Here is an 18,430-nt window from a genome sequence, read left to right as displayed (position 1 = left end):
TACTATAGTTTTGTCCTCTCTAGAATTTAATATAAAATTATGAATCATATAGTATGTAATTTTCTTGTGACTGGAGTGTTATCACTAGTTAGTTGTTTTTTATTCCGAAGTCATATTCCTTTGTATGGATGTACCACATTTTGTTCAATTTTTCTGTTGATGAACACTTGTGTTGTTTCCAAAATAGATGCTTTTAAAGCTCATCGGAGTTACGTGATCATTAAATTCACTTATTTATATACATACCTATATAATTGGCTAGCCTGTCTTCCCTATGGAGCCCTATTTTCTGAGTTAGCATATCCCGCCTCATTATGTGTAACTGAACTAGTGACTGTTATTACACTTAGTCTTCTGAACACTGCTGGAGAAAATTAAAGCTGTGTTGATTAGTAATGTCTGTTTCTCTGGTTTCAGCCATTTCCTTCTATTCTATGCCATACCATCTCTTACTTTTGAGCCTTATTCCATCGCTTATCTATATAAGAAAGTTTCTCCTCAACTTTGCTTCTTTACCGGTACTCTCCTATAGCATATACACACACATATATATAATATATATAATATATATGTAATATATGTATGTAGTATATATATTTTCAAATTTCTCACATCATTAACTCTGCATACCTCTGTAGTTACCATCCTATTTCTTTCCTTCTCTTCATAGCCAGACTTTTCAAATGAATGAAACACTTGCTGTTTCTCCTTTCTTATCTACTATTTAGTTTTCAATTTATTGTTAATAGTTTATCATCATATCAAAGAAGTCACTACTATCCATCTTGCCAAATATAATAGACTATTTTTAATCCTCATCTTACTCTGCCTCTCTGTGACATTTGATCATGACCTACTACTTCAAAATTTCCTTCTTCCATGATACCATATTCTCTTGATTTACCCTTTATTTCTCTGGTTACAATTTCTTAATGCCTTCTATAGAATTCTTTTCTTTTCAGTCTTTAAATGCCAATATTCTCTGCGGCTCTGTCTTTGCTATTTTCTCACTATAAATAATATCCTGGGGCGATCTCACTGATAATTCTACTAGATGACTTGAAAATCTGTAACTCAGACTGCTCTCCTAACTTCTGTCCTGTTTATCCAGTTGCCTTCTGGATGTTGTTTCCCAGGTGGTGCATTGGCACCTTATTTTTTGAACATTTCATTTTCAAATGATCATATAGTAATATAGACTTTTTTCCAGGAATTTTAACACATGTGTAAATTCATGCAACCAGCACCACAATCAAGTTACAGAACAATTCCATCAGCGCCCTAACTCTTACGCTATCTTTCTGTAGTCACACTCTCTCCTTCTACCCCCAACACCTTGGCAACCATTTTGTCTTTTCCAGAGTGTCTTGTAAATTGTATGTGTGTATACATACAGATGTTCCTTGACTTATGATGGGGTTACATTTTGATGAACTATTGTAAATTGAAAATATTTTGTCAAAACTGTATTTATTGCACTTAACCTACGAAACATGGCTTAGCCTGGCCTACTTTAAACGTGCTAAGAACACTTACATTAGCCCACAGTTGGGCAAAATCATTTAACACAAAGCCTATTTTGTAATAAAGTGTTCAATATTTCATATAATTTATTGAATACTGTACTGAAAGTGAAAAACAGAATGGTTGTATGGGTACTTAAGGTACATTTTCTAGTGACTGCTTTTCACTTTCACACCATTGTAAAGTTGAAAAAGCGTAAGTTGAACTGTAGTAAGTTGGAAACTGTCTGTCACGTACTGGTATGTTGTAACCTTTTGTGACTGGTTTCTTTCCTGCACCATAATGATATTCATGCAAGTTGTTGCATGTGTAAATAGCTTGTTTAATTTTGCTGCTGAGTAGTACTCCATTGAATGGATGTACAACAGTTTGTTTATCCATTTGCCAGTGGTGAGACATTTGAGATGTTTCCAATTTTTGGTAATTATGAATAGAGCTGTTTTGATCATTTATTTACAGGTTTTTGTGTGAGGTCTAGTATTTATTTCCATAGGATAAATACCCAGGAGTGGGTTTGCTGGATCATATTGTAAGTGTACATTTAACCTGATTTTTTTAAATCTTTTTTTTCCAAAAGTGTTTGAAACATGTTGCATTCCCATCAGCATTGTACTCGAATTCCAGTTGCTCTGCATCCTCATCAGCATTTTTTGTCAGTGTTATTTTAGCCATCTAAACCATGTGTAGGGATATATCACTGTGGCTGAATTTGGATTTCTCTAAATGTTAATGATGTTGAATATCTTTTCATATTTGCCATCCTTATATCCTTTTAGAGAAAGGTCGTTGTCCATTTTAATTGTATGTTTTCTTATTCTTTAACTTTGAAAGTTCTATTATATTCTCTGAATACAAGTCTTTTGTTGGATAAATAATTTGCCAATACTTTCTCCTAGTCTGAAACTTAGCTTTTCATTCCCTTAACAGAATCTGTTGCAGAGGATGAGGTTTTAATTTTGATGAAGTCCAGTTTGTCATTTTTTTTGTTTGGATCATGCTTTTCATGTTATGTCTGAGAACGCAGCTTATCCAACAATCATGAAGATTTTTTATTTTTTCTTCTAAAGTTTTTATGGTTTTCATTTCTACCTTTAGATTTATGATCCAGGAAGAAGACATTTATTATAATGATATACACATAGCATAAAATGTATTCCCTTAATCTTTTTAAAGTATACAGTTCAGTGGCATTAAGTACATTCACAATGTTGTCTTCCTTGATTTCTATTTTGCTCTTTTTTTATTTTTAAATTTTTACGGATACATAATAGTTGCACATATCTGTGGGGTACATGTGATATTTTGATTCAAGCATACGATTTGTGATGTCTTGTTTTTTGAGGTAGCAACTTAAAACATTGAATTGAGACCTTTCTTCTTTTCTGATAGTGGTATTGCATTTTATAAATTTCCCTCTAAGCATTGCTGTAGCCATGTTCTACAAATTTTCTGTGTTGTGTTTTCATTCTCATTCAGTTCAAAATGTATTCTAGTTTTTCTTGAGATACCGTCTTTGGCCCATGGATTACGTAAAAGTATTCTGTTTAATTTCCAAGTGTTTGAACATTTTCTTAGTATGTCTGTTGTTTTCTAGTTTTATTTCATTTTGGTCATAGGACATGCTTCGTCGAATTTCAGTTAGTCCTTTTACATTTGTTAGGGTTTGTACTTTGATCTAGTGTATGATCTGTCATGGTGAATGTTCCACATGTACTTGAATGGAATGGGTATTCTGCTACTGTTGGGTGGAATATTAGTTTTATTAGATCCATTTGGTGTATGTTTTATTCTTCTTGATCCATACTGAAAGTCTGTCTACATTCTATTTGATACTAAGGAAGTCTTCAAATATAATTGTGGATTTGTCTGTTTCTCCTTTTAGTTCTGTCAGTTTTTTCTTTCTTTGTTTTCTTTTGCAGTGTAGCAAGTTACCACAGTTTAGCAGTTTATCTCACAGTCTCTGTGGATTAGGAGTCTGGGCACAGCTTAGCTAAGTCCTCTACTTAGAGTATCACAAGACTGTAATATGGTTAGCCAGTATGCATTCTTATCTAGAAGCTCATTTGAGGAAAAATTTATTTCCAAGCTATTTCATGTCAGAGAATTTATTTCCTCATGGCTTAATGAACAAGGGCCCCAAGCTGCTTGCTGGCTGTTGACTTGAGGTCTCTCTCAGTTCCTAGGGGCCAGCTGCATTTGTAGAGACATTTCTTGACACATGGACATCTTCAACATGTCTACTTACTTTATCAAGCAAGGGCAACCTGTGGAGGGTGTATGCTAGCAAGGGTAGAATGGTATATAATGTGACAATTACAGGAGTGACATCCATTATGTTTGTCATAGTCTGTTGGTTAAAAGCAAATCACAGGTCCTCCCCACACTCTCAGGAGGGGATTTTACAAGATTATAAACATTAGGAGCTGGACATCATGGAGGCAATCTTAGAGGCAGTAAGGCATGTCCTTGGTATTTTTTTGTTTTGAAGATTTTTTTTATGGTAATATACCCATTCCAGCTTCTTTCGTTTACTGTTTGTGTGGTATATCTTGTTCCCTTTTACTCTCAATTTACCTGAATGATTGTTTGAGGTGAGTTTTTTATAGTGAATTTATGGTTGCTTTATGTGTTTGTAAAAAATCTAGTCTAACAATTCCTGTCTTTTCATTAGTGTGTTTAAGTAATTATATTACAATTATTATACTTAAAGACAATATAATTATTGATATGTTAGGATTTACATCTCACATTCTATTATTTGTTTTGTGTTTATACTCTATGATTTTGTTTCTCTTACCATTTTCCTGCCGCCTTTAGATTATTTGGACACTTTTTAATATTCCATTTTAATTAATCTATTGTGATTTTGGCTATATTTTTCTTTTAGTATAACTTCTTTGTGGTTGCTCCAGGGGTTAAAAATACATACTTTTTACAATCTGTTTATAAACAATATTATACTATTTCAGTTGGAACATAGAAATCTTTCCAATATCGTAGCCTCTTTACCCTCTCCCCTTTATGGTGTAGTTCTCTTGTATTACATTAGCACACATTAAAATAACACCAGGAAATGTTATACCTTTGCTTTTAACTGTCAAACATGTTTAATAACTCTAAGAGAAAAGGAATACTTTGTTATATATTTATACAAATACTTATTTCTATTACTTTTCGTTGATTCCTAATGTTTCAAGTTTTCTTCTTCTTTCCCTTTCCCTGAAGAGATTCCTTTAGCAGCTCTTTGAGATCAGGTCTGCCAACTATAGATTCCTTTACTTTATTTGAGAATGTCTTGTTTCATCTTCATATCTGAATGGTGTTTTCACAGGATGCAATATTCTTGGTTGACTGCATATTTCTTTTCTCACGTAAAAATGTTACTTTCTGGCTTTCTATCCTCCATAGTTTTCAGTGGGAAATTCTTACATGAATATTCAAATGCTTTTTCTCCTGTAGTTAATGTTTTGTTACCCTCTGGACACTTTCAATATTTTTTCTTTGTCTTTAGTATTCAGCAGTATGATTAAGTCATCTCTGGAAATGGATTTTTGGGGATTTATTCTATTTATGGTTTGCTAGTTTCTTGAATTTACAATGTTATGGATTACACGAAACTTGTCATGTTTTAAGCCATTGTTTCTTCAAATATTTTGCACTCTTTCTCTTCTTCTGGTTCTCTGATGGCATGAAATGTTAGACTTTTTGTTTTTCTCCCACAGGTTTGTAAACCTTTTAAAGAGGTTCTAACAGATTCAGGTCTTAAGCCCAATATGTGTTTCCTGATATTTTAAAATATCGAATAAGCCTGAACAGTTATGATTAAATTCTGAGTCTGAAGGATTAACCCTCTGGAATTGGTAACCTGCTATAGTTAAGTTGTTTGAACAGTACATTTTATTAACTGTTTTGGGAAACCACAGTGAATTAAAACATGCTTTCTATGGGCAAATGTAAATAGTTTTTAGGTTGAATTATAGGTTAAAGAAATGTATTTCAAAATAATTTTATGTGCTTTTATTTACTTTTGTTATTATTATTATTTTTTTTATTTAGAGATGGAGTTTCCCTCTGTCACCCAGGTTAAATTGCAGTGGTGCAATCTATAGCTCACTGCAGCCTCAAACTCTTAGGCTCAAGTGATCCTCCCACCTCAGCCTCCTGAGTAGCTATAGCTGGGTCTACAGGTGCTTGCCATCATGAGTGGCTAGTTTTTTAATCTTTTTGTAAAGTTAGGTCTTGCTGTGTTGCCCAAGCTGACCTCAAACTCCTGGCTTCAAGTTATCCTCCCATATCAGTCTACCAAAATACCAGACTACGTGCATGAGCCACTGTGACTGGTCTCATGCTTTTTGATGAATTTAAAATTTTCGCTGTATAGGTAACTGAAACTTAAAAAAAAAAAAAAAAAAAAGAGGCGGTTTAGGGAAACTCTGTCAAGAAGACTTCAAGCCAAATGTTATTTGTTGGTGGTGGTTTTTTATTTATGTGTGTGTCAGAGGGAAGGTGGATTTGCTCTGGCCATTATTAATAAAATTAATTAAAATGACTGTAAATCTAATCCTGATAGTAAGTCTTTGTAGTGGGAATTTTTATTCCAGTATTACTGATTTCAAAACTGGCCCAGAGTTACTAGTACTTTGCCCAAGATTACGTAGTAGTGCCCAGAAACAGGGTGCAAACCCAGAATGTCTGACTTTCAAGATTATGCTTTTAGCCGTTTTACTATGTTGTTTGTTCCTTTTTAAATGGCGTATTACTATTTGCTTTAGTTTAAGCAAAACTTGTAGATATGGCAGCATTGCAAAGCAAGGGCAGGCAAATATTTTTCCTGTAAAAGGCCAAATAGTAAATATTTTAAGCTTTAAACCATATGGTGTTTTGTACAACTGTTCAACTCTGCCATAGTAGTAAAAGACTAAACAAATGAGTGTGTCTGTGCTCTAGTAAAGCTTGATTTTGGAAATAAGACAGCAGACTAGATTTGACGTGTTGATAATAGTTGCTGATCTTTGCTATAGACTATCCTGTATAGTAAGTTAGTTCTTCAACACTGTTTATTTTGAAAAGATTATTTTCTTCAGATCTTCTTTAAAAAATATTCCTTTATTATTCTAAAATAATGTTTGGGCTGGGTGCGGTGGCTCATGCCTGTAATCTCAGCACTTTGGGAGGCCGAGGCAGGAATTCGAGACCAGCCTGGCCAAACATGATAAAATCCCGTCTCTACTAAAAATAAAAAAATTTAGCCAGGCATGGTGGTGCGTGCCTGTAATTCTAGCTACTTGGGAAGTTGAGTGTGGCAGGAGAATCTCTTTAACCTGGGAGGTGGAGGTTGCAGTGAGCCAAGATCGCACCACTGCACTCCAGCCTGGGCGACAGAGCGAGACTCGTTCTCAAACAAAATGAAATAAAAATAAGATAAAATAATGTTTGGTACATAGAAAATAATATGTATAATATATGTGTAAATTAAAAAGCAAAATAATATACCCAGAAGATTGAACACTAATAAGTAGCTTGTGTACTCTTCCCTAACTCAAGGATTGGCAAACATTTTTCTGTAAAGGGCCAGATAGTAAGCATTCATGGCTTTACTTGGCCATAAGGTCTCTATCATAGCTACTCAACTTTGCATTATAGCACAAAAGCAGCCATAGGTAATGTGTAAATCAGTAAGCATGAATGTGTTCCGGTAAACTATTTATGGGCACTGAAATTAGAATTTCACATAATTTTCATGTGTTATGAAATATCCTTCTTTTCATTTTTCCATACCATTAAGAATTTGAACACCATTCTTAGCTTTTGGACCATACCAAAACAAGTGGTGGGCTGGATTTGGACCATGGACCGTAGTTTTCCAACCATTATGTCATCTTTTTTTCTCCACCTTTCCCTGCAGGTAGCCATTATCCTGAACTTTGAATTCATCATTCCTGTAGATTTCTTAAAATACTCTTTTTCACACACATATGTGTGATTAAACAGTACCTTGCTCTGTTTTATTTTTGAGTATTATAAAAATTATACCGTTTATGGACTGAGACTTTTTCATTCAACATTTTTCTTTTTTTTTTTTTTGAGATGGAATTTCGCTCTTGTTGCCCAGGCTGGAATGCTGTGGCACGATGTTGGCTCACTACAACCTCCCCCTCCCGGGTTCAAGCAATTCTCCTGCTTAGCCTCCCAAGTAGCTGGGATTACAGGCATGCACCCCCACACTCGGCTAATTTTGTATTTTTAGTAGAGACAGGGTTTCACCATGTTGGTCAGGCTGGCCCCGAACTCCTGACCTCAGGTGAGCCACTGCGCCCGGCCCATTCAACATTTTTCTAAGATTCATTCATATTTTCAAGTATTGCTGTATGACATTCCATTGTGTGACTGTACCACAATTATTCTCCTGACAGTAATTAATTATTTAGGTTGGTTCCAGTTCATCTTTGAACATTCTTGTAGATATATCCTGGTACACATGTGCAAGAGTTTTTCTTGGTTATCTTCTGTTGAATAACCTAACAGAAGAACCTCTGAATTTTACAAAAATGATGAAGCAGCATTATTTCCCTTGAGAAATGTTACTTTCTTATTAACTCACCTTAAATCATACTGTTTTTATTTATACTAATGGAAAACCTACCTTACAAAATGTGCAGTTAACTGTTAAACTTTTCATTCATTCTTTCCTTCATTCATTTAATTTTATACAAACATTAATGACTGTAATATGTTAAGTTTCATGCTAGCAGGAAAATATAAGCGGTAAAGGAGATAGACAAGTAAACCAACAATTAAGTAATAATAACTATTTTTTGAAAGCTTATTATGCCAGGCATCATGTTAAGCAATTTATATGCATTCCCTCTATATTAGTCTGCTAAGGCTGCTGTAACCAAAGACTACAAAGTAAGTGGCATCAACAACACAAATTTATTATCTCAGAGTTTTCAGGGCAAGAAGTCCAAGATCAATGTGTCAGCAGAGTTGTTTCCTTCTGGGGGCTTTGAAGAAGAATCTGTTCCATGCCTCCTTCCTACCTTTTGGTTATTGGATGGCAATTTTTGACCTTCCTTGGTATATATTACCAGCATCCTGATCTCTGCCTTCATTTTCATGTCATGTTCCTCCTGTGTGTGAGTCTGTCTTCAGATTTTCCCTGTTTATAGGGACACCAGTCCTACTGAATTAGGACCTGTCCTGATGACCTCATTTTAACTTGTCAAACATCCTATCTCTAAATAAGGTTAATTCTGAGGTACTAGGGGTTGAGACTTTAACATATGAATTTATGAGGGGCACAGTTCAACATAACAATCTCTTAGTCTTTCCAAAAATCCTGGGTAACTCTGTCAAACTTTGATGTGCTAGTCACGTTATAGAGTATGTTGCAGTGTAAAAACCCTAGCTATCAAAAAGTAGTTTCTGCCCAAGTCCAAAAAGAATGGTATAGACTCACTTTTCCCTGTCCCTCTAAATCTAACTAAATGCCCTGGAAATTATTTAGCATACAATTATAATTGGATTATAAATGCCAGAAAGAAGGTGAACTGGCAAGAGACCTCAGGACTTGAGAAATAACATTGGAGTTCTCTGGGTTTTCTGTCTCCCGTATATCTTGGACCGGGTATTAGAGAGGCCTGCAACCCAGATCCACTATAGACAAAAAACAGTATTAAACAAGAAAAGCCTGCTCTTACTCACCAAAGGACTGGAAAAGGGAAATCCCAACAAAGATAGGGAACCTCAACATTTTCCTGACCCCAGGGACCTGATGAATGATTCAAGCTCAGGATAGTGATGAAGCCTCAGGCTATCCCAGCCCCCCTCCACAGCTTGTTCATGGTACCTCCACCATGGAAGTCTCCCAGGAAGAGCTGGTAGCCCAGAGAACCAACTTCCATTCTCGCAAGACAGCAGCAGCAGTGATTGAGTAGGAGCTCCAAAAGCACCAGAAGAATGAAGCAGACCAGAATAGTATCACAAGTTTTCAGAAAACCGAACTGCAATTGGAACTAAAGCCCACAAAAGTAGGCTAGAAGCTGATTGCTAAACTTTGACAGGCTACTTCCTGCATAAAATAAATTAAGCAGGACTATGAGTCTTCTGACATAATAACTTGTCAAACCAAGCTGAATGCAGCAAAAACACAATTTGTGTGAGAAATGACATGGATTTGACATTCACATCAAGATGAATCAGATGTAGGAATTACCTGACAAGGGTTTGAAAGTTGCTGTGATAGAAATGCTTACAATCAATTATCTTAAATTATCTTAAAATGATAAAAAGGGAAAACCTCAGCAAACAAATAGAAGTTTTAAGGAAGAATTATATGGAAATTATAGAACTGAAAAACACAATAATCAAAATTAAAATTCACAGATTAGACTCAGTAGTACAGCGGAGATGATGACAGAAGATAGAATCAGTGAATTGAACAACAGAGTAAAAATACTGAAAATTATCAGTCTCGAGAATTTATAGGACAATACAAAAATTTAACATTGTATCTTCAAAGCTTAAAGGACAGGAGAAAGTGTGTGACTGAAAAATATATTTGAAGAAATAGTGACTGAAAATTTCTCACATTTGTTGAAGACATAAACCTACAGATTTAAGAAGCTGATCAAACCCTACAATAAGGTAAACTCGAATCCACACTAAGAAATGTTTTTAAAAAGACAAATCTGAAAAATGGGAGAGAGAAATTACACATTCCATATGAAGGTACACCAATTTGAATAACAGCAGGTTTCTCATCTGAAACCGTGTTTAGAAGGAAGTAGTACAACATTTTTCAGGTGCTGAAAGATAAAAAAGTACTATCAATCTTTAATTCTATATCTTACCAAAACTGTCCTTTTGGAATGAAGTGGAAATAAAGACATTCTCAAATGCAGGAAACTAAAAGAATTTCTTTGTAATAGAGCAAAATTAAGTTACTAAGGACAAAGAGATAAAAAGAGACATAGTAACAAAATAATCATGCATTAAGAAGTTATTGCAATCCTAAATATGTATACACCAAATAACCATACTTTAAAATATAGAGAGCAGAAACTAATAGAGCTGAAAGTATAAATAAACAGGTTCACAATTATAGTTGGAGACTTGAACATCCTACTCGCAGCAATTGATAGAACTACTAGACAGAAAATCAGCAAGGATATAGAATAGCTAAACACCATCACGAACCACCAAGATCTAATTTGCACTTACAGAATATGCTACCCCACAATAGCAGAATACACATTTTAAGCACCCATCAACAATTCAAGATATTATACTGAATTATAAAATCTTTACAAATATAGAGAACAGTGGAATTAAACTAGAAATCAGTAGCAAGAAGGTGACAGGAAAATCTCCAAATATTTAAAAATTAACACACTTTCAAATAAACCATGGGTCAAAGAGGAAATCTGAAAGGAAATTTAGATATACATAGAACAAAATGGAAATAGACACACAACACACAAAAATTGGTGAGATAGAGCTGAAGCACTTCTGTGAGGGAAATTTATAGCACTAAATGCAGACAGTAGAAAAGAATAAATGTCTCAAATCAATGTAAATTCCTCACTCAAAATACTAGGGAAAAAAAAAAGAGCAAAATATTCCCAAATCAGGAAGAATGAAGGAAGTAATTAAGAATAGGTATCGTTAAAATTGAGACCAGTAATACTAAAGAGTAATGTAATGAAACAAAAAACTGACTCTTAGAAACATAAAAGTGAAATTGATAAGTCTCTAGCAAAATTGACAAAGATGAAAAAGAGAAAAGACACAAATCACCAATATCAGGAATAAAAAAATGGGTATAATTACAGATCTTGTAACAATTAAAAGGATAAATTCAACTTTACATTCATAAATTCAACAACTTAGAAGAGATGAACCAATCTATAAAAATCATAGACTACCAAAACTTACCCAAGTTGAAACAGATATCGTAAATTGTCCTATAACTGTTTTAAAAGTTGAATTCGTGATTCAGAAGCTATTGAAAATCTCTGGGCCTAGATAGTTTCACTGGAAAATTTTACCAAACATTCAAAGAAGAATTAATACCAATTTGATACAACACTACAATCTGTTCCCAGAAGTAGTAGTGGAGTGAATACCAGTCAACTCATTTTGAGACTATATTACCCTAATACCATAACCAAAGACAGCACAGAAAAGCAAACTACAGAGCAGTATCTTTGATGAAGTTAAATACAAAAATCCTCAATAAAATTTTAGTAAATTATATCCAGCCCCAACCAAGTGGAATTTAGTCTAGATGTACAAGTATTTTACAGTATTAAAAAATCAATGTGATTCACCATATCAACAGGCTAACAAAGGAAATTCATGTGATTACATCAATTGATACAGAAAATCTTTTGGAAAAATTCAGCACCCATTCATGATTTAAAAAAATAATAACTGTCAGCACACTAGAAATACAGGGGAATGTTCTCAACCTCACAATAGGCATCTGCAAAAACCCCGCATCTAATATTATACAGATGGAAGACTGAATGATTTCCATGTACAATTAGGGAAAAGGCAAGCATGTAACTTTTACCACTCGTATTTGACGTTGTACTATAAGTTGTAGTTACTGCAATAAAGCAAGAAAAAGAAGAGGCATACAGAATTGAAAAGATCAAATAAAGTTGTTGCTATTTTGAGTTGATATGATTGTCTGCATGGGAAATCCCAAGAACTCTACAAAAATAGTCCTGAAACTAAAAAGTGAATTCATTATAGTTGCAGGATACAAGATCAGTACACAAAAATAAATTGAATTTATATATCTTGACAATGAACAAGTGGAAACTGATACAAAAAAAGTGATGCCATTTACAGTTGTTCCAAAGAATATGAAAAATAATTCTAACAAAACATATGCAATATTGAATGCAATTAAATGACAAAATGCTGATGAAAAAAAAATCTAAGAAGACCTAAATACTTGGAGAGATACATTGTTTATGAATCAGAAGACTCACAATAGTAAAAATGGCGATTCTTAAATTGATCTATAGAGTTAACGCAATCCTTACTAAAATCTCAGAAAATATTTTTTAATGTAGACAGGCTTATTTTAAAATTTATACAGAAAGTGAAAGACCTTAAAGTAACTAAAACAATTTTTAAGAAGAACAACTTGGGAAGAATAACTCTTCCTGATGTTAAGGCTAACTTACAGCTACAGTAATCAAAACAGTGTAGTAGTGGCAAAGGGATAGACACATAGATCAGTAGAACAGTATGGAGAGTCCCAGAATAGTTGTATACAAATATATATGCCTAACTGATTCTTGACAAATACATAAAAGTAATTCAGTGGAGGAGGAGTACCTTTTCAATATTATTGTGGGAGGAACTGGACATCCATAAGCTCTATCAACCTTGACCTAAACCTCAAACCATATAAAATAATTACCTCAAAACAGATCATGGGCTTTCCAATGAAACTAGAAAACTTCTAGTAAAAAGAGAAGAAAATTTTGGGACCTAGTACTAGGCAAAGAGTTATTAGACTTGACACCAAGAGCATAATCCAAAAAAGGAAAAGTTAATAAACCGGGCTTTATCAAAATTTTAAAATCTGGCTCTGCAAAAGACCCTGTTAAGAGGAAGAAAATACAAATTACAGATTGAGACAAATATTTGTACAGCACTTATCCAACAAAGGGCTTATATTTAGAAAATATAAAGAAGCATCAAAACTCGACATTAAACATAAAAGATCCAGTTAGAAAATGAGGAAAATTTATAAAACATTTCACCAAAGAGGATATACAGATGGCAGGTAACACATGAAAAGATACCCAAATCATTTGAAAGATACAGACTTAAACCACAATGATGTTATTACTTCACACCTATCAAAATGGCTATAATAAAAAATAGTGATAAAACCAAATGCTGATGAAGTTTTGGAGAAACTGGTCACCTATACATTGTTGTTTGGAATGTAAAATGATACAGTCATTGTGCAAAATAGTTTCACAGTTCCTTTTTAAACTAAAAATGGACTTCATACCAAGAACCAGTAATTTCATTCTTGTGCATATGTTCCAGAGAAAAGAAAACTGTTGTCACTTAGAAACTCATTCATGAATATTCATAGAAACTTTATTTGTAATAGCAAAAAACTTAAAACTACCCAAATGCTCTTTAATGGGTAAATGAATGAAAAGATTGTATCATAACACTATATCCACCCCCATGGAATACTGCTTTGCAATGAAAAGGAATGAACTATTGATGCATTGCAATACCATGGATGGACCAAATATAATTATATTGAGCGAAAACAGTCTCTAAAGGACACATACTGTGTGAGTCTACATAGAAATTATGACATAATTATCAAGATGGAGAACAGTTTAGTGGTTGATGGGTTAGGGATGGAGGTAGTGAATGTGGCTATGAAGTGTTCCAGTAATAATACAGCTAAGTGTCTTGATTAGGGTGGAATTAATATAAGATGACATGAGTGACAAAATTGTGTAGATGCATGGCACAAATAGAAGATTATGTCTATAATTTGAGTCAGTGTCAGTTTCCTGATTTTGATGTGATGTAGTTATGCAAGATGAGAAATTTGGGAAAGGCTGGGTGAAGGGGCGCACAGGACCTCCCTGTATATTCTTTTCACCTTTCTGTGTATCTATAATATTTCAAACTAAAAAGGGTTTAAAACTTCAGAGTAACTCAGATTCTTCTATTTCTCAAATCTCATGAAAGAAAGTTATCTTCTATAGCAATACTCAGTTCACTACCATCCACTCCCCTTAACTCTGTAGATTCTCCCATATGCCTTTTCAGAATTTATCTCACATCTTTGCCCAGCGCTGCTTATTTCTTATTTTCCTTCACTTCCCCAACTCTTTGACCTGTATATATTTCAAAAGCTCAAATACTGATAAGCTACTGCAAGGACCTTCTTGAAGAGGGAAGAAAACTGAGTGAGTAAAGGCCCTTTGTCATGCTGCAAAAGAAGAAAGGCAGGGCATGCTCTTACAGTAATACTTTTTTTGCTCTGGTACACCCGAGAAGTAGATGTTTTTATGCCTAGACTTAACAACAAGTTTAAGCAGTTTTGTTTAAGATCAGCAGTGTTTATGTGATGTTGACAAAAACAGATTTCAGAGTCTGTATGTATTTCATGTTCGTAACTAAAATATACTGCCCTTCCACAATTATATTGCACTGCTACTGTGAAAGGTATCTATAAAGAAATGGTATGGAAGGTCAAAGGAAGCACACTTAACTCCCTAGAGAAGGCTTTGAAGAGGCTTCTGGGGTGATATACTTGGTTTGAGTTTTGGAAGATGAGTAGAGTTACCCATCTTAAGAGGATGAGTGAGATCATGGTACAGTCTACAGACCACAAGTAGTTGTCATGTAGGATTTATGACTGAGCAGTGGCAGAGATGAGACTTGAAATGGCTAGATCACAAGTGGCTCTACTTGCCATTCAACAGAATGTGAATTAAAGTCTGAAGATAATAGTAACCATTGAAGGATTTGTGTGGGATTAGATGTGAAAGAGAAAGGTTACTCTCAGTGCATTGTAGAGAATGGAATTGTGGGATGTGAGACTAGAGGTAAGATAAGTTGGGAAACTCATTTAGCAATTTAAGAGTCGAAAGAAGAGAGGCTGAGCTAAGGCAGAAACTGAAATGATAAGTTATAGAATTATTAGGAGATAGAGTTGGTAATTTGGCATATTTGAGTATAGTAGGTAAGAGGCAAATGTAATTCCTAGTTTGTTGAGTGACTGATCATGTCCCATAACTGAATTGGGAATAAGATTATATAGTAAAAAGAAGGATAAAGTCAGTTTTATAAATTGTCTGAGGTAGCTTTGCTGCGTAAACAGTTGCCCAGATGTCAGTTTAACATACACAGAAAGCTGTAAAGAGAAAAGGGCTACAAGGTTTGGGAATTGGCAGCATATGTTAAAGCCTGGGGATGAGAAGAGAAGGAGGGCCAGAAAATGAAACTCTAGAAAATATTGACATTCAGCAACAAGCCAAGGAGAGAAAAGCCTGTGAAAAATAGTGACAACTGGAAGAACCCAAGAGAGAGTGGCGTTATAAATACTGAAAGAAAAGACAGACTTTTTAAAAATGTGTGCATTATAGAACATTTGTATAGTGGAGTGTTATGAATAGTATAGAGTCACTTAAGAATAGTGTTTGTAAGGAATATTAAATGGATGTGGGAAGAGATTCAGGATATAATATTGTCTGGATAACTAGTAAAATACCAGTTTTATAAAAATAAACATGTATGTATTATACATATGCAGAGAAGGAAATTTGGAAGACAGTACCCTCAAATTTTAAGTTTCTCAGATGGCAGAATTATAAATGATTCACATTTTTTAAAATAAACTTTCTATAATATGTATTATGTTATGACAGAAAAAATACATATATAAATTAAGTGGATTCAGTCAAAACTAATTTCCAGTGGAAATGTTAAATACAAAAATCATCAAAAGTGTTCATTTCAATTGTGAAGCAGAAAGTCATTGGTGACCTTAGAAAATTTTCAGAGTCATAGTGGGATCAGAAACTAGATTGTAGTGAGCTAAAAAAATGACTGGGAAGCAGGAAAATTGAGATGATGAATATAGAAAGTATACATTCAATAAGCCAATAAAAAGACATTTGACAGGAACGTGGGACTGAAGAGGTTTTTTAAGAGAAGAACTTGAAGCATGCTTGTACGCTGAAGGAAGAGAAAATATATAAACTATGTTCAGAAATGAGTCCGTTTGTGATTGGGTTTGACCATTTGCTGTATAGTAACTGAACATGCCTGAGTGCGCTGGAGAGTTTGATTGAGATCTCTTAATTAATATACAACTGATTTGTTGAATTCAGAAAAAGTGATCTCAAATATCTTATTTTGTATGTGTTTAATATATATGTAGACATATGTCTAAATGGATTGGCTGTTTATAGAGGAAAAATTTGGATTGGGGTTTAACCTCCAAAGCCATGATTTAAAACAAACAAAACAAAACAAAACAAAAACCCCTCTTAAGTGACTAATACAAAGATAGCTGGTCTCTGTTTTGAATAATTGTGTTTGGGGCTTAATTGCTTCCTTCTGTTCTCACTGAATATATATTTCAAGTTGACATAGGAAAACACCAGGGTTTGTTACCACAGTTTATCATCAAGAAATGGTCAGTACTTGCCAAAAGAAATAAAGTAGCACCTGGATATTCCTTGGTAAGATAATAATGTAGCCTTAGTCATTCTTTAAACTTAGTACATTAAATGATAAACAGGGAATCCTGCAAAACCTGGCAGCTATGTATGGAGGCAGGCCCAGCTCTTCAAGAGGAGGGAAGCCAAGGAACAAAGAGGAAGAGGTATGCTTCCCGCATGTTCGCTACCTCCATCACATAGCCATTTTTGAATTTATTGCCTTCTTTTCTTGCATGGTTTAAATTCTTAACAATCATTTGAAGATTTTGTAGGTCTATAGGGACCTGTTAATATATTTTTGACTGACATTCTGTGTCATAATTTTGACCCGTAACTTATTCAGTATTATGATTTCAGTTTCTTTTCTTTTGATTAAATTAAAAATATTTAATTTTATGATGTATTTCTTTCTTTTCAGAAATAAATTGTTCTTAATTAAACACTTGAAAGCTAATATTACATTTCCATTAACCGGATTTCAGAACTTTTATTTCTTGTGTTCAAATTAACACTGTTCCTTAAATTTAAAAAAATCTAGCAGTAAAAATGTCAATAGCTTTACTTTACATTATTGTGTTGGGGTTTTTGCCTCTTTGTAGGTTTATCTGGCAAGACTGAGGCAAATAAGACTACAGAATTTCAATGAACGCCAACAGATTAAAGCCAAACTTCGTGGTGAAAAGGTAGGTTGAAAAGCTATTTTTTTGAAGAAATTGAATGATATCATAGTAGATTAACATTTAAAATGCTGTACCATTAACAACAACAACAACAACAAAAACTGATGATGATAGTGAAAGTTCAAAGATCAGAAAACTACACATAAAGTAAATCTTATTTATGTGATATTAAATTGATAAGACCATTTGTTCCTGAGGAATTCTGAGAGGAAAATATAACTAGTATTCAGGGGAGGATTGCAATGCATTTTATGTCATTATCTTTTTGTTCCATTGTTCTTAAAGGCTGATAGTGGTGGAGAGTTCAGTTGTAGCTTTAGGAGAAAACTAACAGCGTTAAATGATTTCCGTTTTATGTTTTTAGATTTTAGTTTATTCATTATCTTTCACAGAACTCTGCACTCAATTTGATGATTCTATCCTAAGTGATTTGCTTATCTACTTATTTTGTAGAAAGAAGCTAATCGTTCTGAAGGACAAGAAGGAAGTGAAGAGGCTGACATGAGGCGCAAAAAAATCGAATCCCTGAAGGTATAGAATAAAAATGATACAGGTTTTCTTAGAGAAAATTGGAAGCTGAGATAGAACATTGTGTTCTTAAGTTTTGCATAGTTATATCACTTTATTCTCTTCCTTTAATTTTTCTTTCATCTTTCTCCTCCACTTTTTGGTTTCTAAAAGTAGTATTTTTCTCTTTTTGTATTGTATTTATGAAAATAGATAAAACCATGGCATAAATACGTGAAACTATCATATAAGTAATCTCGAAAAAAATGGTAACCTTAAAAATGAAAAATATGCAAATATACATCCCCATGAAGGTAAATGAAGTCTATGTATAATAATTGTTTTAAATTTTTACTTTTTTTGCCTTTATTTTCACTCAACAAATATTTATTGAACACCTGCTGTATGTCAAGGCTGGTTCTAGGTGCTAGAGATTTAGAGTGAGCTTACATTTTTATTGTAAGACCACATGCATACTTCTTTTTT

The 18,430-nt window shown here is 33.8% G+C and overlaps 1 protein-coding gene across 5 annotated transcripts in view; it reads left to right on the top strand.

Annotated features, from left to right (window-relative positions):
* NEK1 (NIMA-related kinase 1) overlaps positions 1-18,430 on the top strand; it is a 218,340-nt gene that overhangs the window by 83,297 nt on the left and 116,613 nt on the right. For 3 of the 5 annotated variants that reach the window (XM_011967803.1, XM_011967802.1, XM_011967800.1), the window contains 2 exons: positions 17,357-17,440; positions 17,891-17,968. In XM_011967803.1, the coding sequence (XP_011823193.1) occupies positions 17,357-17,440; positions 17,891-17,968 (162 nt within the window). Of the gene's footprint in view, positions 1-16,837; positions 16,922-17,356; positions 17,441-17,890; positions 17,969-18,430 lie in introns of all 5 variants that reach the window. The other 2 variants (XM_011967801.1, XM_011967798.1) reach the window with 1 other exon arrangement.

This window comes from Mandrillus leucophaeus, unplaced genomic scaffold (assembly GCF_000951045.1).
Source record: "Mandrillus leucophaeus isolate KB7577 unplaced genomic scaffold, Mleu.le_1.0 Scaffold81, whole genome shotgun sequence".
Taxonomy (NCBI): domain Eukaryota; kingdom Metazoa; phylum Chordata; class Mammalia; order Primates; family Cercopithecidae; genus Mandrillus; species Mandrillus leucophaeus.
The sequence above is the reverse complement of the archived record's forward strand: the minus strand, read 5'-3'. Positions and strand labels throughout refer to the sequence as shown.